General features: G+C 36.7%; 1 protein-coding gene across 12 annotated transcripts in view; it reads right to left on the reverse strand.

Annotated features, from left to right (window-relative positions):
* The window catches only part of LOC127009196 (single-stranded DNA-binding protein 3-like), a 229,248-nt gene that overhangs the window by 48,157 nt on the left and 168,591 nt on the right, over nucleotides 1-12,500 (reverse strand). For 8 of the 12 annotated variants that reach the window (XM_050882038.1, XM_050882031.1, XM_050882028.1 and 5 more), the window contains 3 exons: nucleotides 10,661-10,780; nucleotides 6,850-6,927; nucleotides 5,243-5,291 (listed from right to left, as the gene is read on the reverse strand). In XM_050882038.1, coding sequence (XP_050737995.1) covers nucleotides 5,243-5,291; nucleotides 6,850-6,927; nucleotides 10,661-10,780 — 247 coding nt within the window. The remainder of the gene's footprint in view (nucleotides 1-5,242; nucleotides 5,292-6,849; nucleotides 6,928-10,660; nucleotides 10,781-12,500) is intronic. The other 4 variants (XM_050882037.1, XM_050882036.1, XM_050882035.1 and 1 more) reach the window with 1 other exon arrangement.

The following is a 12,500-nucleotide window of genomic DNA, read 5'->3' on the forward strand; positions in this document are numbered from 1 at the left end:
CAAATAATATTCAATTTCATAAATAATATATTTGTATAAAATAGTGTAAATTATGAAAACAATAAAGCAGATGATGAGGCCATGTCAAATTCTATTTGTAAACTATATAAACTCACTCACTGAGTCATTACAGATGCTCAGTACAATAGCACCCACTGCAAAATGTTGTGTTGCACTGTGCCTACTCAAACATGAGGTTAAAAAAAAAAAACCTTACACTGGGTACATTTCCATGAGCAAACAATATTTCCATTGCTATGTGGCTTTGCAAATATTCTCTCTCAACTTTTATGCAGTGCCAAGAATGCTACTAGTAGCATTTAAGAAATATAAGCAATATACACTGCATTTATTTTTCATTAATAAAAAATTACCGAAAGTGGGAAACACCCTATCTTGGACATCTAATACCAGTGCCACTCATTCTCTGTGCAATAAATAGTTTTACTTCTTGTCTTTGAAATATGAAGAGGTACCTCAAATTTTAGAGTAGGTCTTAATAATGTACATTTTCAGAACTGGCAAGAGAAGGAGTAAGCTTACCCCATTTTTATTATTTTATTCTTATTTATTACCAGCCCCATTCCCTGCAGGCAGGATGGGAAGTCAAAATGACTTCTGTCAAAATTAAGTAAAATGCATAGCAACAAAGACTAAGAGAACACTGGAGAGAGTAGACTGCCCAGTGTAATGGCCCTCACTACGTTCCAAATCCCTACAAATGACTATGAATATAATATCACTTACATTTAAAAATGTTTAACAGTACATCAAACTCAAAGCCAAACTGCTAAAAATAATATGAGTATCTTTCCTGATTTGGTAATCTTGCTTTATGAGCCTGTATGTTATGTTTGCTTTTCAGGAAAGCATTATGTGAGGATAGTTTAAAACCTTCCAACAGTCATGTCCCCCTTTAGACTACAATGTATGTATCTAATGAAATCGGACCTTATTTTGTGAATTAACACTGGACAAAAGAAGTCAGAGTTCAAGGCAATGAAAATTTCATGAAAAGAACATGAGCCTGAAAGAATACACCGAGACCATTAAACATGTTCCTAAATGAAAACAAGGTCTTTTGCACACAATTTTCAACTACATTCAAAGTATATTTCTAAGCTAGTTATGATGACAACATTAATTATATTGATGTATGTGCTGTACAGCAGAGATAATATAATACACTAGATCGATCATCCCTATTTTCCAACACCCTGCACAGTGTAAGGATTGTGTATGTGTGTGTGTGTGTGTGTGTGTGTGTGTGTGTGTGTATTTACCTAGTTGTGAAATACAGGAAAAGAGCTGTACTACGCTCGTGCTGTCCCATCTCCATAACGCTTATTATCCAGTTTGGCTTTAAATTCATGAATCGTTTTTACAAACAGTCTCCTCGTCAAGTCCGTTCCATGTTGTTATGCTTCTGTATGGAAAACTGTATTTCTTGATGTCTCTCCTACAGTCGCTCTTCTTCAATTTCTTACCATTGCCTCTTGTTACACTTCCGTCACGTACCACTAGGTCTTCCCTGTGTGTGTGTGTGTGTGTGTGTGTGTGTGCATGCGCATATATATATATATATATATATATATATATATATATATATATATATATATATATATATATATATATATATATATATATATATATATATATATATATATATATATATATATATATATATATATATATATATATATATATATATATATATATATATATATATATATATATATATATATATATATATATATATATATATATATATATATATATATATATATATATATATATATATATATATATATATATATATATATATATATATATATATATATATATATATATATATATATATATATATATATATATATATATATATATATATATATATATATATATATATATATATATATATATATATATATATATATATATATGTTTTTTTTCTGATCTCTTTCAAGAACTAACTTTTCCCCCTGAATTACAAGTTCACATCATAATGTTCAGAGAGTGAATGTTTCTGAATAACCGTATGCATGATTTTATAGTAAGATATAAAATGGGTTCCATGATAAATGATACACTGTCACATTATACACATGTATAAATATACCTTTGTGGTGCAAATCCTCAGATATATGAATTACTATCAACAAGGAAGCAAATCCTATTCATATGAAAAACAAATGTGTTAATTCTGAATTACTTGGGAGCCCACTTCCTAAGACCTGCAAACAACTAGAATAAAAAAAATCAGGCCATGAAACACTGATCAGTAAATCATCAAAATCACCTAAGGCAACAATGTAGCTGAAAGTTTACTGGATCTTGTGTAACAAAATGTCTAAAAATCTATGAAAAATAACAGCCCACATTGCTTTAATAGGTAATACTTTTGCTCTCTTATGCTCCATATATCCCACCCATTGCTCTAGTTTCCCAGAATCAATCCGGTCATTTTTCTGATATTCATGGACTCACAATTCTAGGTGCTTTGGAGGTCATTGATAATTTGTGAATTTCCCAAATTCAGTGGGGTCTCTCCCTCTAACCCATGCACATGTTAGGGAATGACTGTATATATGTATTCAAAGCTATATGCCTTACATGTGACAATCATGCATCACAATATTTTCTTCTCTGGATTCACATATATTGCAAATCTTTTGTAGTGATATATCAATATTCCATTCTAACTTATATTCAATCAATTAACAGCACGGGCTTACAAGAAAATGTTTGATCAGCAAAAAATCTGGATAACAAAAAGTTCTTCCGGAAAGGAGTTAAGAGAAATTGGGAGGAAAGACTAGAAGACTAAAAAGGAGTGGTGGAATGTTTATTAAAGGGAATGAGGATAAAGAAGGTGTGGAATAGGCATTTTGAGTCGGTGATGGATGAGTGTGTGGGAGGAAGGAAGTGTATGGGAGTAAAACTTAAAGTAGGGGAGCTATATCCACAAGGGACGATGGAGAGGGGTAAGATAGAAGAGACAAAGAAGGAAAACTCCTGGCACTGATGAAATAAGAGAAGAAATGCTGAAATATATGAAAATGTAGTTGTGGAGCGGATACTGATCCCTGAGAAGGTTATGACGAGTTAAAAGGAAGGCCTTATGGGCTCTCCTGAGGATATATTTACAAGGTTGGTTGTATGAGAAAAAGTGAAAGCTAAAGTAGAGAATTCAGGTGCAGGGGGAGGTACAGAGCAGTCCTTGGTGGCACAAGTATTTGCAGACAATACAATGTTGTCAGTAGAAAACATAAGGATGCCGCTGGGAACTGTGTTTGACAGGATATGTAAGTGAAGAAAAGAGTGTAGAAAAAATTAAGTTAATTGTATTTGAAAGGGCAAGAGAGCAGACCATTGATTTTGCAAACCCATAGAGTTACAGCAAAGACATTGACAGTGCAAGACAAGAAGTGACAATCTAAACACTTAGGGATGGCTTTATTTATGGGAGCATGGAGGGAGAGGTAAGGGAGATAGCATTAAAGAGCAGACAGGTACTAACAACATGAAAGGAAGAAATGTGAGCATGGGAGTAAAGAAGGGTCAGACAGCTTTATCTTTTCAACTCTTGTCATGTGTGTATATAAAAATATGGATGTGGAATGTGTGTATGAGAATTTTGGTGTGGCTGTAATAGCAAATGTGCAGTGTAGCCTATTTCACTGGGGTCTTTCATTCTGTGAATTGGGTGTACTTTTTACCTCTTCCTGCACACATTCACTTTACTTAGGCTATCATTTATATCCCACTCATCATTTGCAGGAAAGGGGTCTATTATTATATTATTGCATATAATCAATCTGCTGAAGTCTTTTCTCAAGAAAGATTTGCCTTCATGGTTCTCAGTATCTCAACTTCTGTTGCAAGTTATCTTGCTTTTTGTTTGGGGGAAACTGGTATGGTTTAAAAATTGGTATGAAATCACTTATTAAAATTCAGAATAAACTATAAACAAGACCAGTGAAATTGATCATCCTACATGCCTGGTAGCAAGTTCTGCCCTTACAGAGACAAGTGGTGAGCTCTGAGCCTGTTTGTAGGGTGTCTCAAAGACATAGCTTGGCCACAGTGTAGATGCTGTGCGGAAAAGATAGTGTGCTGATGGTACAGGTAAAAAATAATACCAATGACAGGAAACTGTTCACAGAGCCTTATCATCAACCAAAGGAAAAAGGGAAAATGTACACAGTAATTGTGTGCTGACAGTTGTCTTCACTTGGGTTCTTTCCTGACATTCATTTTTTTCATGTTTTAATATTTTGACTTAATATAATTTTTGAACAGGTAAGCTCGGAAGGGTTGAATCCAGAGAATATGTGAATACTGAATATGAACATGTTCATATCACCTACCTATTATAATTTACACAATCCTTTTGTCAACAGTAGCAATGAAATATTTTCCCAGTAATTTAGCTGATACATTTAATACCTCAATAATTGGAAAACAAATTTCAGTAGAGGAAGCTAAATGTGTCTTAAAAAAAAAAAAAAAAAAAAAAAAAAAAATAAATAAATAAATAATAATAATAATAATAATAAATAAAAAAATAAAAAAAAAAAACTTCCCTCTTGCTTGATTCTTTAAAAAGTACATATACATGCACCCCAGCCAAACATGCAAGATATTTTGATCTTTCTTGTGCATAAAGCTGGCATGGTATAACTTAAACATTTACTATAATGTATGAATGCAAAACAATTGATTTGCATTTCATTAAAATACAGAGAAAAAAGAAATTCATAAACTAAATGTTGATACCATAGGGCTGACCAAATGCGCATTTATGCAGAAGAATTTCTCCTGGTTAAAGGTGGCATATCAAAATAAATATCTGATTTAAAAGGAATCTAACAGTTTTGTTGATCATTATAATTGTGTATATCATTTAACTAAAATGTATCTTGATTTAGTAACATTAAGAAATCCAAGCCTGCCATAAATACAGTCTAATAATAATTTCAGCTCTTTTCCCTACAAACATTACCGCAAAACCAATATTCATATTCTCCTAAAGGCCTAGATATTTTTAAAACTATTTACAGTAATGTTCATTAATCCTAGATGCATGCAGAATATTTAAGTTGATGTAGAGGTTGTATCTGAAGTTAGTTCAGTCAGTTCTATCTTGGCCCAGAGGTAGTAAGAATGCCTACAAAAAGAAATCACAAGCCGCCACAACACAGGAGAGGGATAGATTGCCGTGAATTGGTCTCATACTCACCTTGACGAGTGGGGTCCATACTGTTGGGCATAATAGGTTGTGCTGGAGGCTGGAGAAATACATATTATCAGTTTTATCTCTTAACAAATTACTTATGTAAGAATTATATTCTAGCAATCAGAATTAAGTTATTTGTGGCTATTAAAGCTGCAAAAAGATTTCACTTTAAAAAATGAATAAGTAACTTTACTGAAGGAACAACAGCAATTATGTAATTTATTAAAAAAATGCATAATGCCCTTACTAAACTAAAAATCATCACATGTTAGAGATACAAATGGAGAGGTAGGGTACAGATAGCTATTAGAGTATCTCATGGATAAGCAGTGTGGGGTGGAGGGTTTAGGAGAAGGGGTATAGCCATTGCATCCCTCTAGGGCTCCAAAGTTTCTTTGCTAAACCAGTGAATGTAAAAAAGTAACTTTTGTAAAGGCTTTTTTTACCAGGTTTTCTTTCAATAGTTATTTTCATAAACACCATTATTCTAATCAAATGCTCATTTTTAGTTTAGCTTTTGATATTATTTTACATGTTGACAGGGATTGTTAGCATGTGGGTAACATAGAAACTAATCCCAATCCTGTTTCATTAACATATATATGAGGCTTATACAAGAACATCAATGACTTGGCAGCATTTTTAAGATTATGACTTGAATTCATTTGCTGAAACTCTCATCTCAGATTACCATTGCACCTCTAAGAGATCAATGTTGCTAGGCTTAATCAACCATTTTTTATTCTCTATAAACCTAGTAAACAGATGTGGCTTGTCTGCTCACTTCAAGCTTTTCAGAAGACTGTCTCTGAATGTAGTTATGTGATGATTGTAATTTGTTTGCACTCCAAACATAATCGCATATATTTTGTGAGTATAAAAACCATGATAGTGGTTACTTCATCTATTGTTTTTTATTATATATGTACCACTGCAGTTATCTTTGTCAGTGATTTCAATGCTCATTATCAGGAGAGGTTTGTTCCTCTCTCAGACTGATTCTCATGGTCTCGCAGCTCTTTACTTTTCAAAGATTTTCAGTTCTCATTTTCTCCGGACAAACTCATTAAGCAGGCAGCTGTCGATGTTTTTTTATGACATATACCTGACCTGACTGACACCTCCACTATGGCCCCCACTGCTTCTTTTGATCATAGCTCACAACATTTAAAAATTAATTTAAGGAAATCTCTTCCTGATGTGAAAATGTGAAAAAGGGTGTTAATGATCTTTTAATCAAGTCAATTGGAAATCTGATAGGAATAATATATCTAGTCCAGCATAGTTTTACTATATGCTGGACCTCTCTCCAGTTTCCTGGGATCGAACCCCGGCAGGTGGATTCACAGCCAGGCATGCTAACCATGACACCAGAGGTGCCATAAGCATATCAAGCAGCTAAAATAAGCAACATAATAAAATGTGCTTTAGCCCTTAAAATCTTGATTATATTCATTGCTGGTTCAAAATGGAGAACAGAAACACCTATTGCAATTTAATAAAGTTTGAAAAAAAAAAAATAATAAATAAATAAATAAATAAATAAATAAATAAATAAATAAATAAAATAAAATAAATAAAAATAAATAAAAAGTCAATGTTTCACTTACCCCGGTGAAGTCACTGTGCATTTGAGGCATTCTTACCCCAGGCCGAGGCCCACCAGGATATCTAGGTGACATGAAAGGCTGAAATGAAAATACCAACAAATAATACATGGTAGAATCTATTACCTCACACATTTAATTAACCCCTTCACTATGGCTGGGCCAAAACAGCGCCCTGCGCCGTATCCGAGATTGCCACGCGCGCCAAATTTCAAATGTCGCTATTGAATATAACAAGTTTTCAGCCATAAACTCAACATAATCATCATGTATTATATATGAAAACATGCAGAATTAAATGGTGCACATAAAGAAACAAGTTAATTGATAATTTTGAGATGTAAGCATAAATATAGAGATGAAATAACTCGTATACTGGCTAAAGCGAGCCAGGACGCAGTATGCGTGTCCTCGGATATGGTATGGCGCACGTAAGGACGCATAATAAGCGTCCTCGTGTTGAAGGGGTTAAAGTACATAATCATTAACAAAAATCATTTTAATTACTAAATAGGCCAATGTAACAAATAAATAATGATCAATATATATATATATATATATATATATATATATATATATATATATATATATATATATATATATATATATATATATATATCAGGCACGCCCACTACATGTCTTCATACTATTCAAAACATCAAAATATGACTCATAAACTCAAAGTACGTGAGTTGAACCCAAAGTACATGGGATGGAGGCAAGGAATGAAGGAACTATCAATTTCCAGTCAGTCAAACAAAACAAGACACAAAAACAGAAACATGCAATGGAAATGTAGAATAAACACAATAATATGTCTATGGGCACTGTGGAATGTGCATGGCACACCTCATACTTTTCTTTGTTTACAAGCAGTGCCGCCTGCACCGCCTCACTGCAACCACCAAACCGCACCCACACTCCAGTCCGTCAGACAAAACAAAACGGAAATAAACAGAAGCAAGCAATGAAAATGTAGATTAGACACAATAACATATGTGAGGGCAATGTGGAAAGCACATGGCACGCCTCACACTTTCCTTTGTTTACCTCAATTCCTCACCCTCACCACCTCACCCTTGGCACCTCATCACCAAAGATTTTTGGAGTTTTTGTATGGCACTACAATTATGTCTGGTTCATGTCAAATACAGTATATAAGTAATATAAATATGTTCGCCTTCTTGGTGTCCTGCAGCAAATGGGTGGCCGTGCGGCACCTGGCGAGGGAGGCAGCAATACAAAAAAGGCCTGTCTTCTTGCTGCGATTGGCTAGATCCCCTTAGAGCTCCGCCCACGTGACCTGCCATGCCCTATCCTACCCCTACTCTCTCTCTCTCTTATTTACATACACACACACACACACACACACACACACATTCCATCCTCCCCAACTTTCCCTCCTCCTAATTTTTTTTTTTCCAGTTCTTGAAACGTTTCCTCCTTCTCTTCTTCGTTTTTCCTAATATGCTCAGTGCCCCTCCCTCTGCATTCTCTCTCTCTCTCTCTCTCTCTCTCTCTCTCTCTCTCTTATTTATACACGCACACACACACACAAACGAACAAACACACACTCAGCCACAAACACGAGAAAAGAGAAGAGAGAGAGAGAGAGAGAGAGAGAGAGAGAGAGAGAGAGAGAGAGAGAGAGAGAGAGAGAGAGAGAGAGAGAGAGAGAGAGAGAGCACACCTGCCCGGAGAGGAGGAACGAGGAAGTAGAGAGGATCAGGAAGGACCATGGAGAGTACGCAAACAATAGTAGGCAGGAAGCGTTAAGTAATAATAACTAATAATGGATTCTGAGAGCGGCTTCCGTATCCTCTTTATGCACTGATTGTTAAGTTTTTCCTTTCCACAAGCCGATCCATTTTTCATTATTTTAATTCTGCGGAATCTTTGAAAACGAGGTTTATTACAGATATAAATATACAGTGTGTGTGATTTTCTTAGAGAGAGAGAGAGAGAGAGAGAGAGAGAGAGAGAGAGAGAGAGAGAGAGAGAGAGAGAGAGAGAGAGAGAGAGAGAGAGAGAGAGAGAGAGAGAGAGAGAGAGAGAGAGAGAGAGAGAGAGAGAGAGAGAGAGAGAGAGAGAGAGAGAGAGAGAGAGAGAGAGAGAGAGAGAGAGAGAGAGAGAGAGAGAGAGAGAGAGAGAGAGAGAGAGAGAGAGAGAGAGAGAGAGAGAGAGAGAGAGAGAGAGAGAGAGAGAGAGAGAGAGAGAGAGAATGGGGGGTCTAGTTATTTTTCTCCAGGAGCCAGATCCTTTGAGGCATTAAGCAAAGCTGCTCTGTTTTTAGTATATTGTTGTTCCTTTCTTGGGACGTAATTATATCTAGTACTACATTCTAAGTCGCATATTTCTTAATTTAAATATGCAGTAATTGGAAATACAGTCATACCTCGGTTTACGAGCTAATTCGTTCCAGAATTTTACTCGCAAACCAAAATGAAGGCACACTGTAGTGCTGAAAACACAAGATCGAACACTAGAGCACAAATGTAAGCAGACACGCGGGTTCTACCTCTGCGAGCATACAACAAAAACCGAGATCCCATTCCCATTGTTTTCCGTTCTGAGCACTCTCGTCATGCAGCGAACATAGGGAACCCACGCTCGCATCTTCGACTTGTATAAACAAGAAGCTCGTACACCAAGTCACCGCTCGTAAACCAAGGCGTCTGTAGTGATTTTTCCCCTCGTAAATCAGAACACTCTTAAAGTAACGCACTAGTAAACCGAAGTATTACTGTACTGGAATAAACTACGTATATATTTTCAATTAATGAACTTGGATATTACTATTGCTACTGAAAAATTAGATTCATGGGTAATTTTGAATTTCTTCAACTGGCACCACCATTTTAAATGAAATTATTCTTGTAAAGTGAATATCAACCTATGAACATACATAAAGCTTCAACAACAATGGAATAAGTCAGTAGTGCATGTAATTCAATTTAGCACACTAGTACCACTGCTCCCCACATGCAACATCACTTTCAGATTGCCTTCTAAAGCTCTTTATGTGGCTGAAGGTGTGTTCAAAATGGTATGTTCTGTCAAAACTGCAGTTCACATATAAAAATGACAAAAACCACAAAGCAATGTCATATGACCATGTGCTCAGCCTTGCCCACAAAATTTTTTGCTGGGATCAGCATCCAGCATCAGCATATTCACTAGCTGCACTGCCATCACCCTGTCTAGTCTTGCACTTTGCTACACACCAGCATTTCTCTCAGGCCTTAAGCAACCTGGATATGACGACCCTGCCCAGCAGGCAAGCAGATGTGTGCTACTATGCTCCAGGCACTTCTTGAAGCACTCGACAGACAAAGGATCTCTTGCAAGGAGGAAAAAGCTCAACACAAAAATTAAAAAATAAGAAAAACAAAATAATATTTAACAATTTATAATAACAATAATAATAATAATAATAATAATAATAATAAAATAATCATATCAATAATAGTAATATTATTAATAATAACAATAATAATAATAAAACAAGTGGCTGAACCTTTCAATTTAAAAAAAATCTGAGTTGTAAGGAAAACATAAATTAACATACACAATGAAATATGAACAAGTAGAGGCTGGAGGGTGTGCCATCAATGAGTGACCAGGAGCATCAATATGGTCAGTCAGCAATACGAGAAACAATGCCGCCGGAGCCACATCCAGCCCACCTGCTGCTAGTGTTACTCCCGCACTAGCACAAGCTGGGCAAGGCCCACATGCTTGGTTCGCCTAACTTAGTCTGGCTTTCATCTATGGGTCACCAGGGTTATGCTAACTAGAGGAAGGTGGACCTTACCTGCGGATTCATGTGCATGGGGCTCCCCCCTGGCCCTCCTGGGCCCCCAGGCCCCCCAGGGGGGTGGGGAGAGGCCTGAGAGGGGGGGTTGGGACCTGGGGATGGTCTCATGCCCGGCGTCTGCAAGTGATAAGCGCCTGTCATCCCACACTGAAGTGGCTCAGGTAATCCTCAGTGCTAGATTGCCTTCACTCCAAAATCCGTTAAAACAGCTGTAATCTATTCTTAATTCAGCCATTTAATTATGTATCATAGCAACATTTTCTGTGATAAAGTAGCCTACTGAATTATATTACCCTGCATTATTCTGACTTTTTTTTTCTTTTCTAAAGCTCCATGACACTGGAGACTATTTCTACAGGAGTGAGGAAGATCATGCTTCTGCAGTAGTATCGCAGGAATTGACAGACGCGTTCTAAAGGAGCGGGCAAGTTTATTTGAAGACAGGGAGGCTGGTGCTGGCCTCAACTACAGAAGCATCTAGCATAGTGTGTGGCAGCAGCGGCGCTTTCACGTCACACCCAACAGCAGCAGCAACTGCAGCAGGAGCAGCAACACAGCAGCAGGGCACCAGGAGGAGAGGGTGCATCAGGCGATTGACCACAAAGGTGCAAGACTGTGTGGGGTGGCCGCTAGTCCTGTCACGGACCTCATGCAAGTGCTGGGGGACAGGTGGTCTTCATGCGGCCATCCCAGAGTTACCACCACAGCATCCCCACCACAAAACCAAAGTCTCACCAAACACCATCAAGAAAACACCCAAGGCCTCGTAAAGATGGTATGGCAAAAAATCTTCAAGGACCATTGGCAAAAGAAAGTGTGCATGGGTCAACCAGAGAGAGATGTATTAATTCCAGTATTGCAGAACACAGTGATATGAAGACGTAAAACAGGTGCTTATGGTTCATCGCCCTAAGAGTAGAAACACCCCGGTGCGGTCGTCAAGGTATAGTACAGCATAATGTTTTCTTTCAAAGAACATGCATTGACTCTCACCACAGAAAACGAACACGAGTGCGAGAGATTAGAAATAAAAGAAAACAACCGCTGGGCGGTAGCAGAAGAGGAAAGTTATTATTTTTGGTTCTGAGTGCTACTATAAGCTGTCTTTAGCTAATAAGTAGGAGCAATCTACAGTACACTACTGATTCAGGCTCGCAGGTACTCCTACAAATCCTTGAATAATCTACTTACATACTTTGAAATGTTGAAAAAACAAAATTCTACAAGAGCTAGTGTGTGTGTGTGTGTGTGTGTGTCGGTGGGGCAACACCTCTAATCCTGTGTTTCAGTCCGACCATTTGTGTCCATCCTGATCTGCGCATGTGCGGCCTTTGTTTACATACACAGGGTGGATTAATTTTGGCAGATACCGTGTCTTTTGTCGACTGCCTGTTTTGATCTGTCCCACCCAAGTTTGTTAATATTTCTATTTTATAGAAGTAAATGATGACATGTTCTGAATTTGAAAAATGCATTATATATTAAAATTTGTTTCTGAACCCCTTGTATGTCAGTAAATGTGATAAATGAGATAAACAGCACAACTTGTCAGTAAATGTGATAAATGAGATAAAATATAACCCTTGTATGTAAACATCACATCGTAAATGTGATGTATATGTAAATGTCACATTGCAAATATGATAAATGAGATAACCAGTACCACTTGTATGTCAGTAAATGTGATGAGATAACCTGCACCCCTTGTATGTCAGTAAATGTGATAAATGAGATAACATGTAATCCTTGTATGTAAACATCACATTGTACATGTGATGTGTATGTAAATGTCACATTGTAAATGTGGCAAATGAGATACCCAGCACCACTTATATGT

Source organism: Eriocheir sinensis, chromosome 40 (genome assembly GCF_024679095.1).
Source record: "Eriocheir sinensis breed Jianghai 21 chromosome 40, ASM2467909v1, whole genome shotgun sequence".
Lineage (NCBI taxonomy): Eukaryota > Metazoa > Arthropoda > Malacostraca > Decapoda > Varunidae > Eriocheir > Eriocheir sinensis.